The 23795-nt window shown below is 43.6% G+C and overlaps 1 protein-coding gene and 1 long non-coding RNA gene across 4 annotated transcripts in view; one reads left to right on the top strand and one right to left on the bottom strand.

The window, feature by feature from the left end:
• Nucleotides 1-2474: 2474 nt before the first annotated feature.
• Nucleotides 2475-23795, top strand: part of arrdc1b (arrestin domain containing 1b) — a 28800-nt gene continuing 7479 nt past the window's right edge. The window contains exons 1-3 of one of the 3 annotated variants that reach the window (XM_034546539.1): nucleotides 2475-2752; nucleotides 17815-17925; nucleotides 22388-22438. In XM_034546539.1, the coding sequence (XP_034402430.1) occupies nucleotides 2635-2752; nucleotides 17815-17925; nucleotides 22388-22438 (280 nt within the window). In that variant the 5' untranslated portion in view covers nucleotides 2475-2634. Of the gene's footprint in view, nucleotides 2753-10895; nucleotides 11042-17814; nucleotides 17926-22387; nucleotides 22439-23795 lie in introns of those variants that run through there. The other 2 variants (XM_034546540.1, XM_034546538.1) reach the window with 2 other exon arrangements.
• Nucleotides 17920-20385, bottom strand: LOC117740267. The gene is made up of 3 exons (XR_004610604.1): nucleotides 20188-20385; nucleotides 19859-19952; nucleotides 17920-18634 (listed from the first exon to the last, which is right to left on the bottom strand). It is a non-coding gene; the product is annotated as an uncharacterized LOC117740267 (long non-coding RNA).

Below are 23795 nucleotides of genomic sequence, written 5' to 3'. Positions count from 1 at the left end.
GAAAAAAGGGAAGAAAGAAGAGAGCAACAGAGGAGGATCCCTCTCCCCGGATGGACAGAAGCAATAGATGTCATGTGTACAGATGAACAGCGTTACAAAGTTACAACACATTTAATGAATATGACAGAAATACAACCATCATCTAGACTTAACCACCTCTAGTGTTGTGTTACAGGCGTAAAGGGCTGAACATTGCCCAGCAGGTGGAGCCGCTGGTTCATTTTCGTCTCACTTTGTCTCACCATGACTGCATATTTAAACAAATTCTAATTCACCAGTCAGAACCAAGATCAATCTGAGTGTCGATAATGAGTGAGATGTGATAGGAAGTCAGCAATAAACCATAAAGGACAACATTTGCAGGCAGACAGGACATGAAGGAGGCTGTCGCGTCATCCCTGCCATGGATTAACCTCCGCCTGATGCTCAGTGCATCTGACATATGGCATTAACATCTTATCCTGTTACCTCCTGACATACGAGCCTCTCGCTTTCAGCCGCAGTGTCAAAATGACTCATTATTCAAGCTGCTTTTCTAACACGAGTAAACAAAAAACACACCAAAATAAAACGAGGGATTCTGTGGACCAGATCAGATGCCAGCGCATACCAGATTTCCATGGATACAGGCAGTAACTTGGCAACCGTGGTGTTTGGCTGTCGTCATGGAAACATATGTCTTAATGGAAAATATTAGCAGTCGGTTGACATGATGACATGAGGAGAGAGAGAGATGAGAGAGAGATGAGAGAGGGGGGGATGAGAGAGAGAGACAGGAGAGGGAGAGAGAGTGATGAGAGAGATGAGAGAGAGAGAGAGAGAGAGAGAGAGAGAGATGAGAGGGAGTGATGAGAGAGATGAGAGAGATGAGAGATGAGAGAGAGAGAGAGATGAGAGAGGGGGGGATGAGAGAGAGAGAGACGGGAGAGGGAGAGAGAGTGAGAGTGATGAGAGAGATAATAGATGAGAGAAAGAGAGAGATGAGAGGGAGCGATGAGAGAGATGACAGATGAGAGAGATGAGAAAGAGAGAGAGATGAGAGGGAGCGATGAGAGAGATGAGAGAGATGAGAGAGAGAGAGAGATGAGAGGGAGCGATGAGAGAGATGAGAGATGAGAGAGATGAGGGATGAGAGATATGAGAGAGAGACGAGAGAGGGAGCGAGAGATGAGGGAGGGATGCCAGAGAGAAATTAGAGAAAAAGAGAGAGAGAAAATGAATGTCTCTGTGTGTTTGATGTATGTTTTGTGTCTTCTGCTAAATGCAACATGTTAAAGCTCCATGATGGAACATGTGAAGACAGTACGGGTCTTTTTCTGTGAGCTTTTTCATGCAGACAGCCACCATAACGTTCACACTCTAGCCGACCACCGCCGCACATTCAGACAGGAAGTACAGGCAGGGACAGGAAGCACTTTCAGAGACATGAAGTGTGTGCAGAGATGGGAAGGCTAAGACATTTTCATGCTAATTAATTTATGTATTTTTACTAGTTTGTGTGTTACTAAATGCCAGCATGCATTACTCCAATTCTAATGTCCGTGGATATTTTCTCCGACAATGCAACAATGTTAGTAGTTTGTAACGAGCATGTCTTTGTTGATCAGCCTTCTGATCATCTTCTGATGACCTCCAGATGGGAAACAATTCCTTAGTTTAGATAGTCGGGCCAGTGTTCATTCAGTCAAAGGTCACATGATTAGATTAAGCATGATCAAACATGGGGGAAGATAACATGATAACATCTTCTTTCCCTTACATTGCTTATGTGTTGAATATATTTAAAAGTTCCTTTGTGTATAATTTGATGGCCACACACACAAATATGCGGCCAGACAATTGCCTATAGCAATGTCTACGATTCTCATGGCCTCATGAGGGATGGAAATGCATCTGCAATGACATATCTGTAGGGCACTAATGGACAGCATTTCTCAGAAAGTGTGAAGTAACATTTTGAAAAGTATTGTGCAGTCAGACCTGCTGGATGTAACAACTTTATAACCAATCATGTTAAAGGATGAATTGATCTGAGGATATTTATAATTATTGGGTTCTTTTATGATTCTAGTCCCCCACGCCCCGCAAAAAAACCCCAAAAACAATGAATTACTGTTTGAAATATATATATTATAAAAAGTCAACGCACCTCTTGAAGTCTATCACCAACATTGTTTTGCTGGTAAATGGAGCTCTTTATTGCTTTTTCATGCTCTTTAAGTTACACACACACACACGCACAAAAAAATAAAATCATAAGCATACAGAATCAAAATAATTCAGAATATTGACCATTTCCTTTCTTTCTTTCCTTCTTACATTGGTTGAGTTAATTGTATTCATGATTTAAATTGAAGTCCGCAAAATATTTTACAAAACAAGTTTCAAACCCTGTTCGTTTGGATGTATGATCCCTCTACATTGAATCTGCAACTGGAATACAAAAGGCACGTCCACTTTCAGTCCATCCACCACAGCGCGTCGGTCATCATCCCTCCCATTACTCTCACCGGGCTGTTAACGTGACGTCACCGGTCTCCAGGGGACGCTCGCCGCAGCAGGTGAGAGCGCGGCGTCGCCTCCTCGCTGCTTTCAGAGACGCAGAGCGGAGTAGCGGAGCAGCGGAGCGGAGCCATGGGAAAGCTTCAAGAATTTGATATCACTTTTGCCAACAACAAGGTGGTTTACGGTCCGGGAGAGTCCATTAGCGGAACTGTGAAAATACGAACGGGCAACGCGCTGCAGTACAAAGGTAAGCTTCCACCTTGTATTCAACACGCGGGGGGAAACGTTGCCAGCGTGTCTTTCATCCGCCGCCTGGTTCGGTGAAGCGCGCGACGAAAGGCTTCGACGTCAATAAACTTTTCTTCCGCGAAGCTGGACACGAGGAAAGCGCACGGGGCTAAATACATATACATATGAATATATGTCAGCGGCTCATATTTATATATCTATATATTTGTGTGTGAACTGTTGCGGACATGACGGTTTCAGGTGGTGCTGAGCTGGGGAGTGGACGGTGCGTTTTTCTTCCACCCGCCACGAGCAGCCGCCGTGGACTCTGTTGTTGTGCCCCAACGAGCTAGCTGGTGCTGCCCGGGAGTCGGGGTCGTTTTAACCTCCACAGCCTGCTTGTTAAAACACGTTACTTCCATCTTTTCTTTTTCGTTAGTTATACAGCAGCAGAACAAGTGTCGGACACTTTTGTAGTTGTTTTGTTTTTGCTTTATTAAAAACGTCTTTCTTCTCATTGTTTTACGGTATGAAAGGACATTCAAAAGTTAGAACGCCAGTTCTGACAATGAGGGGTGAAGTAGGTTAGCAAGGTGGAGAACAGCTTTTTTTTTTTGTTGAGTTGCCATGGAGGAAGGTGACACAAAGAATCTATTGTATGTAAGCGATCCTTGTGGGGATTAGTGGCTGATAATGGGGGCTGCTATCTACTTTAACCGAAGGCTCTGTTTCAAAGGGAGACTGTAAATAAAGAGGGCTCCTTGAAAAGTGCAAGCTACTGAACAACATCTCATCTCATTCATTTTAGATGTGTGTATAACATAGGAGAGAAAAACGACATGTATTCACTTAGCAAAAAACAGACACCTGTTCTGTGTATTAAAAAGATGTAACAAAATAGCTGGCAGCCACGTCCACCTGTGGGCTGGTCAGGCGGAACAAGATTAATTTGCACAGGCCGACCTGAGGCAGATGGTTTACAGCAGAGGTCAGAGCTCCTGCTGAGGTCACTCGGCCCTCGAGGCGAGGCTGTGCCTGACCTCGAGGCCGGTGTTTGCGAGTTTAAACGCCGCAGAGGGTGGCTGCTGTGCGGGGCCGTCCTTGGAGCGTACAGACTGAGGAGAGCAGCTTCTCCGAGTCAAGTGGATACAATATATTTTTTTTCTGTTTTTTTTTTTTAGTACGCGGAGAGATTTTGATGCTGACTGAGTTCACGTGTGATAATAAATCCAACAGACACTACTACACGTGTGCCGTAGTGTCTGTTGCGTTTATGGGCGGTCTCTCCACCCAGTTTAATTTCTCCGAAATTCGGATTTCACACGGTCACGCCTGCAGCAGTGTGAACAACCACAATGTGTTTTCAGTGCAGATTGTTTAGATGCTGAATCCATCACTTCAAAGCAAAGCATTTTCAAATAAATTTGAAGATAAAGCCAAACATTTAAATTAAAAAAGTCTCTATTTTTGCAATATAAATGTACCGTATAGTAATGTCTAGAGATGTGGGAGACCTGGTTCACATAGTCGGGGCTGGCCTTCGATGCCTTTTAGTGCATGTTGGTGCATATGTGATCGTGTTCGATACGAGATGCCTAAATAACTCGATGCTGACACCGAAACCAAACCACTGCCGAAACCTAAACATCGGTGTACCGTGCAACACAAGCACTGCCGCCGCAGTACAACGGTTACAGCTGCATGTTATGTGTGGAGCACAGTGCTGCATGGGAGGGCTTTTATTGTAGTCTGTTGTTTTGCTATGTTACAGCACAAACCATCGCTTGCCTTGTCTCACAGAACGTTAAATGACACTAAAGCGTGCCTGTGAACGTGTGTTTCAAGAGGCGATGTACAAGGTGGTGTTTGGCCCTCAGTGAGAGTCCTCCGCCCACTTTCCCGGGCCGAAAGTACTCCAACTGAGGGGACTTGTCTGTGCTGCATCTGGGGCTTTCAGCCTGGCCGTTAATGTACTGTAAATGCCGATGCTGCATTATGCTTAACAGTGACATCACCCCTCTCAAACGCGAGCGCGGATGATTCCATCAATCAGAGGGCTTCAAAATCATGCGGAAGCTGGGAAATGCGTGCGGCTGCTTTGTGTGAGAGTGAGAATTTACGCTTATTGTGTCTTGAGGAGAGGAATACAGAGGAGTTTGCTGGTTTGCATCTGACGACCGACGTCTCACTAGGTCAGATGATGATGACCCCTTAATTAGGCAGAGTACTACATTTACCCCAGTCCAGTCAGCTTTGTTGTGATTATTTTTGCACTGAAGTTCTTAAGAATATACCATGTATCTTTCATGTAATGAATTATCACTGGCGTATACACAAACTGGCTTACCCATGTGGTTATATCATGCAAAGTATTGTATTATTATACAAACATGCTATACCTTGACATGTATCTTTATTGAAATAGATAGAATGGGCCATATTGCACAGACACACCTTCCCATTTCACTTTCATTCAGTGGTTGAGAGTCCCTGACAGTCGGTTTTAGGAATTTTACCAAAGATTGAAGAGCAGCACTGTTTTTTTAGGGCAGGACCGCCTGCATACAGTATCAACATGGACTGTAAAGTTTCGTTTTTCACATCCTTTGAGTGTGTGTTTGTGTCTGGGCTGAGCTGAGACACATAGTATACGTTACACACAGATTATGGCACCATATGAGCTGTATGGAACTGTTTTTTGGGGTGTTTTTACTCACATAACATTGTGAGTCAACTGTGTGTACAGTTACCAGGTCGTAGGATGCAACAAATACAGCGGGATGATAAAACAGATGCACACTCTCTGAGATGCTGAATATCGTCAAGGCCAAACTTGCAGCCTCACTGTATTATTGATGATGGAGACCATTAGACAGCATTTCTATTGATTAGCTTCCTCATAAGGCCGGTCGTGAAAGCAGACTCCTGCATGAATGAAAAGTGCATGAATGATCCACTTACACACATTACGGACACATAATGTTGGACATGCAGTACGACCTAGTTTTATACCTTGTATTACCAGAAATTCGGTTCATTTGAACATTCATATCTGCCTGAAATTTGGTCTCCATATTGTTGCCCCCTCTGCCCCCCCTCCCCAGGATGAATTTTAATAATTGTAATACTTTTTCTTCTTCATTTTTTAATCAGGTCTAATTCATAATTTATGCTCCACCTCATCAGCTCTTTGGTTCGAGTGTTGTTATACATCATCACAATATCAGTCCTGTTAAAGATGTCCTTTACCAACTAGATTTAGCTGCTGCTGAATTTAGGGGTATTAACAGAAAACAGCGGGGACATCCCTCCGTGTTAATGCTGAGTTATAGATCTGAGGTCGTGGACGTAGCCGGCTCGTCCGTTTGGTTTAGTCTCCCCTCGTGTCTCGGTCGGCTTCCATGCACGTAGCAGCATGTGTCGTCAGTCACCTGATACACGAGACGCTGCCGTTTGGACTCAGTGTCTCAGCAAAGGCTGAAACGTACAGCCCCTAGTGACTGATGGAAAGAAAGTACTTTTTGGAGCGGCAAGTTCAACAGGAAATGAATCAACTCAAGCGAAAGTCGACTTGATCTGACTTCCTGCCCGTCCGTCGTCTTTTTTTTTTTTAACTACTCCACTGTGTATCGGAGGCGACTTTGAATCTGCGGCGAGTGTAAAAGAGACCTTTTAGGTGTGTAGTTCTTTTGTGTCTCTGATGACCGTAGCGGAGCTTTGCCAAGCTTTCGGCAAAGCAGCAACTCAAACATTCACTGTAACCCAATCATTATCTGTGGTGATACAAACCACCGGCTTTATGTAAACAAGGCTACACGGCCCCTCGGTTTCACACGGAACTGGCCACAGGCATGTGTACACACACGCACACGCACACACATGCTACCCCTCTTTTCAGTCAAAATGTCACTTGAATTAGCAACTTTCTGTGGCTGGGGGTTAAACCACCGTGTTGGTTTCATCTTGGGCTTCTGTAAATATCTCCAGTGTCTTGGTGACAATTCAGGAAACCAAAACCTGATTTTCGGAAAGACCCCCCCCCCCCCCCCACACACACACACACACGCACCTAATCCTTTGTGTAACTTGCAAAACTACTGGTTTATAATTATCTTAGTTCGATAACGTTCTCAACTGGTGTTGCCTCAAAATGTTACTGTGGGAAGTGACAGCTGTTGGGTTGAGGCCACAAGAGAAATGTATTCTTAGTTATCAACCAGTTGGAGCTTGGTTAATTGGCCTCTAACACGGTGCAGGCAGGAGCACGTACAGTATGTGTGGAGTGCACGTGCCTCTGAAATACTCGACACAACAGGATTCACACTGTATTAAGGCCGTTTTAGCAGTTCATTCATCACTCTCGGCAGGTTTCTGTGTGACCGTCTAGACTGGGGGTGACTGAGTGTATCATGACATCACTGCTCTGAGGGCGACTAGCAGTGATGTGTCTGAACAGTAGAAGTGCTGCATGAGACATCCTGAGGACAGTTTTATCAGCCTTTCAGTAGATGAATGTTAAGAGGATGAATGTGTCACAGATCTATTGTTTTATGTGTCCAGAGCTGATATGTTCCTACTAATACCTCTGCTACTAATGCTACTACTATGAAAACTACTACCACTACTGGTACTACTGTGGCTTTTCAACTACTATTAGTACTACTACTTCTACCACTACTACAACACTACTGTTGCAACCCCTACTACAAGTGCTACTACTTCTGCCACGACTACTAATATTATTACGAAGTACTAAGTAGTACTACTACTACTACTACTCCCCCTGCAACTACTACTGCTACTGCAGCTGTTACTTCTGCCGGTAGTACTGGGGTTGTTCCACTATTGATACCGCTTCTAGTAGTAGGAATAGTACATTTTTATTTAAAGATGTTTAATTTGGTAATTCAATTAAAACGGTTCAGTCAAAACAAAAGAGACAAAGCATGTCTGTTTATGTTTGTGTTTTCTCTGGATTTCTTCCTCATTTTTATTTAACGTTTGGTCTGAAAGCTTGAGCTTGGTTAATTGTTTAGTTTTGTGATTAATACCTCTTAATTTGATTCTTTACATCACTTGTTTTCTGCCTTCTGATTATTTTTTGTTAATGTCCTTTGAGACCTGCTAACGATAAAGCTTTCAAGTCTGCATAAATAATCATGAGCGGTATGGTTTTTAATTCCCCCTTGACTTCTGTGTCTTTTGTCCAGAACGTGACATATGATTACTCAGTGTGATTAACAGTGACTCCATTTTCTCCACTCCCTTTCTGTGTGGGCGGGTGGTACCGTGTACAGTACTTCATCAGTCAGAGTGTCAATAGAGGTGGCGCTGTCAGCTGTAAATCTTGGCCCCAGCTGCTCCCTCTCCCTGTGGACTTAGTCATGTTAATAATAACTATCCTTTGACAACCCCCATAACCAACCAACCTAACCCCACGGCTGGTTATTTAGGTCTATTATAAGAGGATTCTGTCTCATTCCCTCTGATAAATACAGATTCCCCCCCCCCCCCCCCCCCCCCCCCCCCCCCCCCGCAAATCACTCCCCCTGTTCCTCTGTAAAAAGCTGTCCCACTTCCTATGCTTTGTACAAGCCAGTTTGCAGAGAGGATGTCACTCTTTATGTGGAAGTGGAACAAAACGTTGATTAGCGCTAACAAAGAAACTAAAGATAGAAGTGTTCCATACCAACTGGGACATTAGGAGTTGGTCTTGTGGTTGCGCCGGTGTGTTGTGCGATGTCACGTAATGTGGTCATGCTGAACGAATACGCTTAATCCAACCGCAATTTAAAAATGCGTTGATCAATATTCTCATATAAACAACGGATTAGAGCACTGTATGTGAAGGCAGGTCACTTGCTGGCAAAGGAACCCTGAAGCCTTTTGCCTCTTTAGTTTCTCATAGTTTGGGTTTTAAGATACATCTATTGGGATTCATCCTTAGGGCTCTTATTAACAGCAACATTAGCATCTGTTTTCTTTTGCAAACAATTTCTCATTAACACTCTGTGTACTACCTGCCTCATGCCAAACAGCCATTAGTCAATACAAAAAGTAGAACATATTGCAGCATGTTTAATGCCATTCGTGGATCATTCTGACCCAAGAGGCCCAAAAAATATATCACTGCATCCATTGTACATAAATTAAAAAAAGTAATAGTGTCATAACCTTAAAGACAGCAGAGAAGCAGTATGTGGTATTTACTAAGAGCCCCGAAGGGCTGAGAAGTTTTGGTAGATGTGAAGTGAGACACCAGATTGAATAACTCATTGCAGGACACACAGATTAAGTCTTTTATAGCCCATATTTAGAGGTGAACCTGTGTGTGTCTGCGTCTCTGTGTGTGTGTTTGGTTCAGCTTTTTGAGCGGCCACGAGAGGTTTCAATCATCGTTTATCTTCCTCCCGCATGCTGCTAATCCTCCATCGACCTCTGTCTCCTCACTTACATTTTGAGACAGCACTCGTCTTTTGTCACAGTTGAAAATAATTCCATTGCGGGACACACGCTTGTATTTGTCCCATTACTAACTTAACTATGTCAAGGTGCCTTTGAGCAAGGCTCACAACTTCCACTTGCTCCAATGTCCAGCTGTTCTGTGGGTAACAACCACCCCTGTGTGTGTGTGTGTCTGTGTGTGTGTGTGTGTATATATATATATATATATATATATATATATATATATATATATATATATACACACACACACACAGACACACACACACACACACACACACACACACACACACATACAGTGTATATATATATATATACATCAGGTCTCATGGCGCTTTGTCTTAAGTCTCTCTTAATTTTCTCTTAAGAACGTTCAGTGCATCTAGAGAGATCATCCAAATGTGCTGTCATCCAGTTGTGCTGAATGATAAAAAACACTAGATCATAAATTGCAGGTGTGTGGCCGATTGTTTATTATTACGGCACACAAAAAATCCATCTTGTGACGCTTCAAATAATGCGTTTGTGTCCGGCGAGCCAGAGCACGGACCAATCAGTGTCCTGTGAGGAGCTCCCGGCTGCTAGGTGTGTGTGAGACGACACAGAGAGGCGACCGCTCGTTCTAAACGACTCTGACGGCTCCCAAAGAAGTTCGGGGGGCTGTTGCATAGCAACAAAATGAGAAAGAATATTGGATAAGAACAAAACTAAGAGGACGTCTGCTTCACAACGCCTCCTGAGGCACACTATATTCTATAAGCCCCAGACCATCGGTAGCTCGGTGTCGGCCTCCTCCAAACTAGTTTAGCTCATGATAATGGGCTCATGTGTTCCTAAATGTCACTAATCGCACAACTAGCAGGTCGGACACACCCTCATCGTGAAATCAGCTGGGATTTGTAACGGTTACGTCGACAAAGGAGTGTGCCGAGGTCTGAAGGTCGCTGTTCGGCGTCCGCTGATACCAAATGTCTCGTCACACTTTCAAACCCGACGACTGTACCTTGCACCAGACTAAAGATCTCTTTATTGCTGATATGTAGCTGTATGCAAATCTTATAATGGGGGAGTGCACCAATGGGATAGGATGAGACCTCACAGAGAGATCTGTACACTTAACCTAAACATTCTGTGGCTAACCTCTTATCTGTGTCCGGAGAGGAAATACGTCCTGTGACCAATCAGCAAGGCACTCAAACCATAAATGTTATTTACGGTCTTGTTGTTTTGCGTAAGGCCTCCAAAGACAAAAAAATTAAAAAAGTACTAGCAGAGTGGAAATTTGCCATCACACTCACAACAATACATCATTTATCTGGTGATCTTAACTGTCACGATTACACCAAGTTTTGATTCCTTTTTGGGTTTTTTTGCCACAGTTTTCATCCTGATCTCAACATCCTTGACCTTAAATTGATGTTTCAGTGAGATCAGGTCAACTAAGGACGTCACTGATCGCCACGAGGGAGAAGCCAATGCCTAAATGTAGGGCTCTGCCGACATACTGTAGGTACCACCAAAAGTGAGCTTTAGCTGGAGGAGAGGCAGCGTTTACACATACAACTATCCACACAAATAGAAAGTGCTTGCGTATCTGCGAAATGTGGGAATTTGGTGGCACGATGCGGGCGCCAGGGTGCAGAGTGCAGATTACACATCCGCTGGTTGTTTCCTATGATGTAACCTCTGTATCGGATAAGCCTCCTTCACATGCATGCAAACGTACCCGGGGATTTGTGTGCGCTGCACATGCAGATATGTATGCGCCCTAAACTCAAACACACGCAAGCACAAGCGTCATTAACTGACTGGAAGCATGTGAAGCTCGTCAGCAGCCACAGAGGAGGTGAGTAGCGGGCTGGTCCGTGATTAAACGCTGACAGATTACTTACCAAGCAGGGTGTGTAATTCACATTACAGTCAGATGTGATCTAAGTCAGTTAAACTCTCCTGGAACACCTTTCTTCTTAAGGAGATTCAATCATTTGGCAGAATGATGAAGGTGGATTAGAGTGCTGGCTGAGGCCCACCACAATGCACTGTGGTGGGCCTTCTGTATGTCTTTTAACATCTGTTCTAACACATCACAGTGACAGAGTGAGTTATAAAGAATCACATGGTAACTTTGTCAAATCATGCAAAAGGCCGCCTTAAACTTGGCCTCATCATGCTTCGTCAGTCTTCATGCACAAAACGAACGTTTCGCCTCTTTGGGTGTAGTTCCTGAATTTTTGTTCCCTGTTGCTTCGTAGTTTACGGTCGAAAAGGCATCAAGCCGCACATTAATTTCCTCTTGCTTTCACTGAAGCGTCTCTGCCGGTTACTAAACAAACAGAGCTGTAACTCATCGCAGGTCTGAACCAAACAGCACAGGCTCTATTCGGCTTCAGGGGGATTCCCTTACAGCCAGGAGTGATAGATCATGAGATCAGGTGGCTGCGTTTGATATGTCTCGCTGAGGAGCATTAGAAAGGAGATGTCGGAAAATAGAGAAGGACTAATTGTTTTGCAGCGCCTAAAGATTTAATGAGGCTAGTGACGTCGGATTAGCATCGGATTACTCGGGCTGTCCTGTACAAAGTGAAGGCTGAGACCTCTTGGGGTTTTCTTGTCGAAAAGATATACTAGACATTCTTTTTTTAGGTTTTTAGAAACATTCAGAGGGGTAGTGGTTCCTGGTGCATTTTGTTCCCTGTCCTTCACGGCTTTTGTTGAAGAAACAAGAAACAAATAGTATTCTCTTCACCCCGTTTTTAAATGTGGACCCCTCACTTATAACAAACCCGTCAGGCTAATCAATCCAAATGAACTGCTTCTGTCTGCTTGTGCAGGTTTTCAACCTCCTACAGGAGCTTCTTCTAAAACCAATCTGGTCTTATCACACAGACGCCGCTTTGGGAGTTTCCGTGCCTCATTATTCTGGAATGTCTACGTGACGTCCGAGTCTTTCTCAGCGCATGCGAAGAATGCCAATCAAGTCAAGCAATTCAAACGACCCTTTATCTGCTCTCGTTCGCACTGCTGACCCACTTCAGGATGAAATCCTAGCGGCCTTGGTTCTTCTCTGGCGTGTTGTGTCTGAGAGGTTCGGGGCTTTCCTCAATCTGCTTTGTTCCTTGTAAAGTTCGGACCTTAAACAAACTGAGGCTCCTTTGTGCTCCCCAGCCATTAGCTGCAGCTGGACTTGGCATAATCAGTGTAAATAAGGAGCCAAAATTATCAGTCCAGCTTCCATGCAAGCTTCACCCCTAACCTGACTTATTTTCCCATGTCCTGATGCAACAAGCAGCAAGCTCTGACTTAATGGTTTTCTCCCACAGACACTGTTTCGGCCTTTTTCTTCTTTGAAAAGTTCAACGGTTGTTGCAGAAGTCATTTTTCCTCACTCAATGTTTAGCATTGTTGTGCGTGCCCGAGTGCAAACATAGGAACTTGATTGGGAAGTGAATATCTATTTAGTGAAGCTGCCCTTTTGTTTGGAAAATCCGGTGATAGAGCAAACAACGGTATTGCGTAACTGGCACATATTTTCAGGAAAGAGTGTCCTGAGGGATAAAATTCCTGCACAGGGAGAGGTGCAAGATAATGTGTGGCACCAGGGAGAAATATCTATCTATATCTATCATTAATAGATAGATATTTTTATAGGCAAGTTAAACCACCATACTAGACTGTATGGCAACCGTACTTGCTAACAGTAAAACATGGTAATTGGCCATGGTAAATGTAGGATTCATCAATACCTAAAAACGTTTTTGGGTTCCATCCCAAATGTGTCGATTCCAACAACAGCTGCCATGAATGTTTGGTCTGGTTCTCAGTTTTCTCTACTGATTCTTTCATCATACGATACTTGATTTATTCAAAAGGATTCCTCTTCTAGACTGTTTTACAACATGTAACATTCATTTAGAAGTTTGGCTTCTTTTGTTAACTTCCACTAAGCAGCGTTTCGGTGTTGGATGGTATTATATCTATATCTATATCTATATATATATATATATATATATATATATTACATCAGCGCCAGCATCCTCTGCATAGTCATTTTATGACATCTTAAGTTTGACTTTATCATCCCTTCTGAGACGATCACAAAACGGAAAATCTCACCTTCCATCACGCCCATCAGCACCACACCTTTGCCTCCCACCCACGTCCTCCATGCCCCACCAACGCCTCGTTCTAACCCACATCACAGAGCCAATCCAGTACGGCAGCCATGTCTCGGCAGCCAGATCTTGAACCACCGTGGCATGCAATCCTCTCTCCTGGATCTGTCTGCCCACACTAGTCTAGTGTGTAAAAATCGAATGAGTAGCAGCACCGGGATCATCTCCGCCGCCTACAGCAGCTCTCGTTGAACCGGTGACATGATCTGGACGGACTCCAGTGTGTTGGCAACAAATCCCGGCATCTGCTGAGTCAGAGCTGTGCTGCTGGCTTCCCCCTTACTACTGAGTGTCGGCCTTCCTCAGGCTGTGGTTTAGCCTGTGGAGAGCTGGCTCCTGTGCTAGATTAATCTCCTGAATTTGCATGAGAAATACTGTCTGACTTTTTCATCCACCGGTTTTTATGCACATTGTATTTGTCAATATACATAGCCCACATGTGTGAAAATAATAAAAAAAAGAAGAAAGCACTTCTTATTGACAATGTCAATGTGTTTCATATATACAGTGATCTTAATTATGGCATATTTTAATGTGATAATATCATTGTAAACATGTGCTAATTTATTTATTGGAAAGGAGAATGAGGCTTCTTGTGCGTCTCAGCCCACACAGTCTGTGAATAGCTATGAATAATTTTGGGATGACATACACTGAAGGAGATTGCTGTTCAAAAGCAGACTCTCAAGCCATGATTGGAGCTTGGTTAACTTCGTCACTGGCAACACTCAGAAGGATTATTTTCCTACTTTCTTTATTGTAATCAATTAAAACACACAAGAGATGTTACTCTGTTACACATAAGGATTTTAGTCATAGTTCTGTACCACCAACTAAAAACACGTTTCTTATGAACGCAAATTAGTATATGAGAATAACTATTAAACGTTAGAGCAAAGAGACCAATACATTAATTTAAGAGAGACTTAATTTACATTGAACTAATACATTTATTATATCTGTGCACAATACGATTAGAACTGTGGAGAGTTTTTGACAATTAGGCCTCATTGTGACAAAGTCGTATTAAGGGGTGGGCTGGTGATGCCGAATATCCCCCTGGAGTCTAGACACTGGTGGTGGTGGTGAGCTGGCTGGCGGATGAAGGGATGTGGAGCGGGACGTCTGCTGAGCTCAGCAGAAGAATCTGAGCTAGGGCGAGGGGAGGGGGGCCGTAAATGGCCTGGGGGCCGGCAGTTTGAGACCACTGGCCTAGATCATTTTGCTGTGATTTGCTGAGTCACAAGCACAAGCTTCTCTTCGATGCATTATTTTCGTTCTGAATTCGTTCTCCTGAATCCCAGAAGAGGATGGACATGCGTGTGTAACTATGTCAGTAATTTTCACCGAAATCGCCATAATTGTTTTCCCGTGAGGGAAAGTCTCGCGTGTTCACAATAAGAACAGAGTTGATCTCTGCCAGCATGAAAAATCCTTGGAGGTTCGACTAGAACCAGGCAAAAGACTAGAGTCTAGGTTCGGGTTTTGGACTCCTGCTGCCACTCATAATTTAACCATGGCGATACATCATTTTTATGTATCGACGTGCGCCTCATCATTACTACTCCCGGTCCATCCGGCTCCACGCGTCAGCGTAGGGAACGGCCCCATTATTCGTCCGCAGACAGCCGGTCTGTCCACCAAAGAGATGGGCTATCTCTTATGACACAACTATTCACTATTCAGCTGTGCTGCAGCCGCTCTTCCTGCTGCTGCTGCTGCTGCCGCCGGGGACATTAACAGATTACCCCTGTGCTGACCTTTCATGGGCTGAGCTCTTTCCTTTTCCACAACAGACATCTGTAAACAATAACAGTAATGGTTTCAAACCCCCCCCCCCCCCCCCGTCACATTTGTTTACTTTACACCTCTACTGTTGACCCTGTGAAGTGTGAGGACTCCAGAAAGCTGTGTTAATGTGCAGTATGAAGGTATTATTCTCCCACAAGAACAAGGCAGATGGCTGCACGACAGATTGCGGGGTTTGGTTAATGACCAGATAAATGTGTGTTAGTCTGCATGGCTGAAGGGCAGTGCTCTGTTTTGTGTTTTGTGAGCTGCAGATTTTGGGTTTTTTTACCGGTAGAGGTTCCTCCCTCTTCCAACGAACTGTGCCAAGAGTCGTGCCGGTGTGGAGAGCCCAGCCATCTGGCACTTTGAGAGAGAGAGAGAGAGAGAGAGTGTGTGTGTGTTCTGTAATGCCAGCACAGGTCCTGTGTTGATGTGCGATCCTGTAATGTGGTCAAACACAGTAGTCTGAGGCTTTTGTTCAGGTGGTTTGACTTCACATGTTCTTATCGTAGCAGGGTTTTAGTGACCAACTCATGTCAATCAAAATACGAATCAAATACAGTCTGGCAGGTCTTTGGGTAGACATTTTGTACCCCCCCCCCCCACACCTAGAATGAATTTGAAGGACTTTTCATCGTCCACCACCACCAGGTCAAATTTTCATGTCAAATACTTTGCTCTGTGTCCAAACACCCACATGTGATGACATTCCCATCTGCCCCAACTGTACTGTTGTGTTATGCTGTATGTTTTCCTGCTTAACATAAAAGGAAAGAAAGTCAGACGTCACATTCAGGCCACTGAAACATTTAGAACGATGCTCGGCCATACAGTATCTGTCTGACTGTATGTCTGCTTATCAGAATACTGAGATAATACTGAGGCAGGGACTGTTTAATCCTCTGGCTTCTGTCAAAGTGTGTGTCTGTGTGTGTGTGTGTGTGTGTGTGTGTGTGTGTGTGTGTGTGTGTGTGTGTGTGTGTGTGTGTGTGTGTGTGCGCGCGTGCGTGTGCGTGCAAGTTGTGCATTATCAGAGATATTTCATTTCCTCACAGACAGATCAACAGAACGACAAGAGGGATAGAGAGAGGAGGGTTGATACAGAGAGAGAGAGAGTGTTGACACACTGTAGAGTTGGGTTAGCAAGCTAAATTCAGGGTAAACCCTGGTTTTTCAGTCCCATGATGGTGATTCACTTCTTATCGGGGTAGATCGCCATGGTAACCTCCGCTGAATATTAATGTGTGTATTGCCTTAAATTCATGTGTTGATTATATGTATATGTTTATGGTGTGTAACGCCAATATGTCAGCCTTATTCTATCAGCTGCTACAACAGCGTTGTTTACCCAAGTTGCTGGTGTTATTATTTTAGTGATGAATAACAATTCAATAAATGTGTTTATACATATATATATATATATATATATATATATATATATATTTATTGGTCATATTTATATTTACAATGTTAAGAAAGCAACGTTCAAGTCGGGCCTGACGCCTTCCATATGTCAAAGAATGACGTGCCTCTTCCACGCAGTGAGGCAGACGGCTTATTGATTAACCACTAGCATCGTTATCGGGACTGAAATAGTCTGATTGGTGCATCCCTAATTAGCCAAGAGTTAGCCTCTTTGTTTGTAAAGTAGGCCCCTCTGCTGCCAGCAGACTTGTCCATGTTTACATCTGGTTCCATGGTGCAAACACTGCACTGTATGTGAACCGGAGCCAGATAGAGAAACCCTTGGGTTGACTCACTGAGTACTTGATAACCACCATCGTGGGACCGCTTGGCGTGATTGTGGTTGTTAGGGTTAGTGGAGCCAGATAACAAAAACAAGCTGTTCAGTACTGCTAATGCTGCTCACCTGAGTTATGGTACTTGTCGGTGGACTGATGTCAGCTTCTGAAGGCTTTTGCACAAAAAAAGTTCTTCTTGATCTTTGAATCAAGTGTGAAAAGCCGTCTCTGTGCGGCTATTTGCATTCATTCACGCTTTCATCTGTACTATGAGTAATCTTGACATGACCTCTTTGTCTTAGCTGTTGCCTCATCGCCATCATCACCCCAGTGAAACGCAGGTGCAGCGTGACAGTAGGGCGAACAGTTGGCACTATGATTCATAGCCTCCTTAGTTTCACAACAGCACCCTGATTATGTTACTACTCCTCCGCTTCCATCTGTTGACAGAAACTCCATCCACAGCCTGTTGTGATTCTTAACCACTGCAAAATGCACCAGACCAGCACCAGAGGGCCCATAATGATTAAGTAAAATGAGTCCCTCCTCGTGAAAAATTCTCATGCTAATCAGTGTATATCGTGCTGGTGCCGCCCAAACTGACTGCGCTTTCCTCTTTCTAATTAACATTGAATGTGAACAATGATTCTCGTGGAAGTGTCCAAAAATAACAATTAGACATTTCAAGTGTTTCACATGCTCGAGAGTCGGGAAACGTCAAAGCTGTTCAGTTCAAGGCTTCAACGACACAGGAAACAGCTTGTCAAGTGAACCAGAGCGACAGTTGACATGGCAAGTTTCCCAGAAGGTGTTATAAGCATTTGCTATATAAGCATTTTTGATAGTCAGACCAAACAAGGGCGGCGAACCTTTTAGACGGTCGATTGACTCCTTTTTCTCTCCTCTTTCCACAGCCATCAAGGTGAACTGCCAGGGCTCGTGTGGGATCTCCAACAAAGTGAACGACGCCACATGGACTCTGGAGGAGCAGTACTTCAACAGCACGTTGTCTGTTGCCGACAAAGGTGATGGCAGTAAAAAGCTTTTTTCTGCTGTTTGTCCTCATGTAAACACACAGGTGCATCAATGGTGACCATAATGTTCAGGCCTTTGCCCATTTGGTGCACAAAACAAAAGAAGATCAAATAGCACGCAGCTTGTTGATCTTCATTCACATTTGTGCCCACTTTGAAGAAAGCTGAAGACTATCTGTTGAGTACTACAGTTAATGGAAACCAATGGCTGCCTCGAAGTTGTGGGAAACTGGTCCAAACCTCTAAACAGTGTTTGTGGATCAAAGTGTTTCATCCCTGTTCCCTGAGAGCCCTGAAATGTCAGAACCTCCCATCTCATAACAGCACCGTGTGAGTGGACTGAAGCCTCATTTGGTTTATGGGGAATCTGCTGCAACAGGCGCAATCTCTCTGAAGCAGCAGTGGGTTTTTTAACAGCCGTGTAGTGCGGCGTTAAAGCCTCAATCAGTCCGAGTTGTGGTCCCCTGTAGTCATGCTCCAGCTGGCTTCTCCGCACGCCGCCTCCCTGAGGTGAATCGTGGTCGCCAGTGTCTGATCCAAAGGTCGGACATGCACCACACAGGACGGGTTTCTTTACTTTTCCAGTCCCCAATCGCTCGCCCTGCGGAAACGAGAGCTTACGGGATCTTTTGGTCGCGAGGGTCGTCTTCCGTATTCGAATTGGTTGCCGATATCGCCCACAGCCAGGAGGTGAAATGTGCTGTGAATGCATTAAAATGTGTCGTAAATGCAAATCACACTGAGGGTCATTGGAGCGTGTGATCCTAGCTAGTGGAAACACCAAGAAGCACGTCAATGTTTAACACTCAGGACTGTGTGCTTCATCATGTGGTATGCATCAAACCAGTTTATTTATATATATATATATATATATATATATATATATATATATATATATATATATATATATATATATATATATATATATATATATATATATATGCATGCTATACTGCTGGAAAGTGTATTTACTCAAGTAAGGTGCATACTACAATGTAAACTATTTCAAATTAGCTTGACCAGATACTTGTTAATGCATCAGTTTTAATGATTCAGTAATATAAATGAATAATATGTAAAAAAAAATAGGCTGAAACCGAGATTGGCAGATTTTGTTTTACAAACAAGAATGTATAGCATCTGAAAAACACGATACTCACTGGAAGATACGCTAGCAGAGAGACACACAAATAAGGTTCTGAAGCTGAAACTAAAGGTATTTTGCATTGTAGGTATTATATACGTCTATGTGTTATAATATTAGTTATTATGATTGGATCACAACAGACGTTTCCCCTCCTTTCTGACTATGAAACTAGGTGATTCGAACACGTCATTATTGCAACATCAAAAATAAGTGTAACGTTTAGTTAGAACATTTAGAGCAGATGGGGAGGTGAAACTTAAGCTTCAGTTACTCAGACAGCACAAACAAACGGGCACAGACATGAACACACCCGCCTCACAGTTGGCGTACTACTATCTGAGCTGTGGCCGAATGATGCATGAAGACAGGCCTTGCATAACGATAAAAATATATATATAAAAAACATATACATTATCTGCAGGGTGCCAAACTTATTCTTTGATCAGGTAGTCCCAGATGTGTGCCAGTTGTAAACTATTTTGTTTAGGTAAAGCTCTGGAACAGTTGCTTGTGTTTGGACATCATTTTACACGAGAATTTAGCTTTCTTTCGTAAAATGAAAAGAAAAGGAAAAAGTACTTCATGTTTTTCAAGGTGAATCACTTTGGTATTGCCACTGAAACTCGGGTATTATTTCGGCGTTAGTCTCAAAAAATGTTAAGTCAACCAAACTGCAAAAACAAAAGAAGAAATCATCAGTCTATAAGACATTAGTGTGCAAAGATATTGTGGTAAATTATATGAATACATTTAAAATAAATGAAACTTAATAATTACCACCATGTTTACCACATTTGCAGTATCTTTGAAGCAGGAGGAAAAAAGTAATGCACACACAGTGCACGATGTAAAACACCAGGCGCATCGCACTCTGAAACGGAGGAGGACATAAATAATTCATAACACAGCCTCCCTTCGCGCGCCCCTTTATCTCTGCCATTTTTGCGTATCCCATTCTCTTCCCAAAATGGGCTGCTCTGCCCCCAAGGGCTGAGCAGCACACGGGGAGCGAGACAGGAAGGGTGACAGAAGACCACCACACACACACACACGCACACACACACAAACACACACACACACACACACACAAAGCCAGCGACGCTCACTTTGGCTGACTGATAATGTGGTATGCCACAGATGCTTGGCGGTCGGAGACCAGTGATGTCAGCGTCCATTCTTCACCCTGTCACTGTTGTCAGTTAACGACCTTCAGGAAATAAGGATCTCCCTCCCCCGTGGACTTGTTTTACAAACTGACAGCTCTATATTTAGACCACGCTGGAGACTGACGCGCCGTCACGCTTCCTTTGTTGCCGTGTTCTACGTTGTCCGTTGATGATGCGTTACACATCTGTGCAGTTAGTGTGTGTTGCAACGTTTTTTTCTTTCCGTTTGCTAAACGAGAAACCGTCTTTCGAGACCACCATCAGGTGGTCTCGAAAGACAGGTCTTATTTTGTGTCATTTTATTAGATGTCGTATTTTGACACCACAGGGCAAAAAAAAAAAACAAAGTTAAAGGACGTTTGATTTGTTGGCATTTAAAGAATGGCACTGAACATGAGTTACATTATTCTAACTGTTGATGGAGTCACACAACACAACATGTTTTCTTAATAATGTGCATCATCACAGAAGTTGATCGGATTTTTTATTAACTACACCATCTTGTTGCACCCTCTTCTTCTGCACTATACTTAAGCTAGTAATACCAATATCATTGACTGCGTGAAAAGTACGGTGATCATTAAAGTCGTTACAAATCATCCTCCTGGGAACATAAACAACAACACCATGAACATAATAGTCTTCTTCGACTGTAGTTATTCAGGTACAAACAGGTTTGATTTGGTGTAGGGTCGATATCCAATTAGATGGATACTCAAACACACACACACACACACACACACACACACACACACACACACACACACACACACACACACACACACACACACACACAGGCTGAGCACCTCCCCTCAGTTAAACTGAGGCTAATGGAAAAAGAAAGAAAGAAGAGTTGTGCCCATCCCTAAAGAGTTAAGACATGTTGCTGTCTGGATGAATTTAATTGGGCTGTGGAATCATCGAGAGAATTAATTAGCCGACTCTCTTGAGGTGCTCCCGGTGTGACAGGGATAGAAAGGCTCTTATTGGGGCCTGATCTTCTCATTTTAAGTGAGCTTGTGAAATATACAAGTATCAAAATGTAATACAAAACACCACTTCATACTTCCTCTTTACATCCTCCGAATGACACGTGTGCCTCCGAAGACCCAGCGAGGTCTGCCTCCGTTTAGCCCGGGTAGTCTGATAAGATCAGCAACTCAAAGTCCTCGTATACTGTTGCACTTCCACATGTTCCCTTCTGCGTCTGCACTGCTGCTTGATCTACCCTGAGGTGTAAAAATACATATTTATTTGTTTCTATTGTCCATGTCGATGTGTATATTCTTCTCATTGCTTATGAAAAGAAAAACCGACAACTGAACTGATGCCATCAAGCATTGTCTGTATATCCAGAGCCTGCTATGTCTTCACCCTCTGTGCCATAGAGCTCCATTCATTGTTGTCAATGAGCCTGGAGTCTCAATTATCCCACATACACCGCCCTGCTGCCGTAAATACTCACTACATCCTACGAATGTGTATTATTCCGCAGCTGAAAATAGTCCCCAAAAAATGTAACAATTTACCCCTGTTTGAGTAACATCTGTAAAAACTACAGTGCCCAGCTGTTTGGAAAAACTATTTAACCTTTTTTACTAGTTTACTAGGAATCAATGGCCTCGCTGTCAGATACGGAATGGAAATGCTCTTTGAGAAATGTAGAATTAAACCAGGCCTTTTCTTTAAAACCCCAGTGATGCTGACCCGTAGATGTTGCAGCGGAGCAGAAGAAGGCACTCGGCCTCGGGTCGATCGCTGCCGGCCCCCACGGTGCCGCTGTGCTTGTAAATCATTGATTAACTTTGCTGAGAAATGCTCCAACCTTGCCAGCTACACGTGTTATCGCGTCCTCCGACACCGGCTGATTGGTTTCAGGTGCTAGTTTCAGTCGCTACAAAAGGCGTCTCGGCTCGGCCGTCTTTGAACAATGAAGCTGCTTTGTCTCAGAAACTCCATCCCTCTGGGAAAGCAGGTGATCGCCACAGGACGACCCAAATGCATACGAGGAGATATGGGAAGTCGAAATAAACACAATCGTACACACACACACACACACACGCAGGCCCTGAGAATTCTAATTCTACTTGCACACACACGTGTAATTTCCATTTAACTGAGAGACTTCCTCTTTCCACAGGAACCCTGGTGGCCGGCGAGCACAGTTTCCCCTTCCAGTTTCTCATTCCAGGTGAGTGTGGGATTAATCCAGGTGACCAATTCAACTTCATTCCTCCACGTCGGAGGCACGCCTTCAGTTCTCGTAATAGTTTTCCAGGTCCAGATAGCGACAGTGAACGGAGCACTCTGCCGTGATAACACCGGATAACATGAGACTTTCCCCCGTGTGTGTACTTACAAAGTGCTCAGCCCTTTGTCTCCCACACAAAGCAGATCTGCGATACCGATGGCGTGTGAAGGATCATTACATGGTTAATGTTTAAGTGATGCGGCGAGGAACATGGCGATTGTGACGTGCCTCGGCGTGATAAATCACCTTTATTCCACATGTCACCTCACAAGGCTGATGAATAATACAACATTTAAATAATGACATCACACGCACATGACGCAGAGATCAGCTGAACATGCTTGGCACCTGCGAGGGCACACACAGTGCAGAGTCTGTCTGGTATCTTGTACTCTCTCAGGCGTGGGCTAGGGGGGGGGGGGGAAGAGTATTTTTAGTTCCCTCTCCTGTTGTGCAGTCACTGTTTAATTGGTCTTAATGCCCCCATGCTTCTCCCTCCCCTCAGCCCCTCGGACTTGAGGGCATCAGCGCAGGGCATGTTAACTATCATGTAGCGATGAGGGGAGACAAACGTGGCAAAAACATTTTCAGGCACTGATCATTGAGATGTTGGGAGATATTTTTCATCCATAACATGTCTTTTGTCAGTGGAAAGCTAAAACATTCAGAATCCCCATTTAGGTGTTTGTCTTTTGTGTCTTTAGACAATGCCTCATTTGCATTGTAGAACACATATATTGAAAGGACGTTCTCCTCAATAAGTGTTTTTTTCTCATTAGCACCAACATACACCAAACTGTCTGGTTTCATATCTATATTCTGAAGGTTTTTACAGAGGGGTTCATATATCATTCATAGCCGTAACATTTTATTCCTACAAACAAGGTGTTTTTTTAATGGTTATTGACAGTATTTTCTGCGAGTCTCCTTTAACTCTTCTTATATGTCCAAAAATGTAACAAGCATTTTGAAACCGGGCTTTATCCATTTATTGTGTTCTGGAAATGTATGCAAATTACATCATATTTAATAAGATATTGCATCATGTCCATATTTAAACATACCTTTTTAGAGCGCTTGTAATACAAAATAGAATGCCTTCATGTAAGTAATCAGCTGGGGAAGTTTGGTGATACCTATTAGTGAAACATTTTCACCCTCTTCCTAACAGTCTCTCCAGAAGTGTCTCCTACGCCCCCTGCTGGTAGAGACACACACTGATTTGATCTGTCGATAAAATAGACTCACAGCACAGAAAGTCTTTTAGGTAGAATGACCTGACTTTTAACACTAGGTT

Source organism: Cyclopterus lumpus, chromosome 12, assembly GCF_009769545.1.
Source record: "Cyclopterus lumpus isolate fCycLum1 chromosome 12, fCycLum1.pri, whole genome shotgun sequence".
Classification (NCBI taxonomy): domain Eukaryota; kingdom Metazoa; phylum Chordata; class Actinopteri; order Perciformes; family Cyclopteridae; genus Cyclopterus; species Cyclopterus lumpus.
This window is presented reverse-complemented; position numbering and strand designations above follow the sequence as displayed.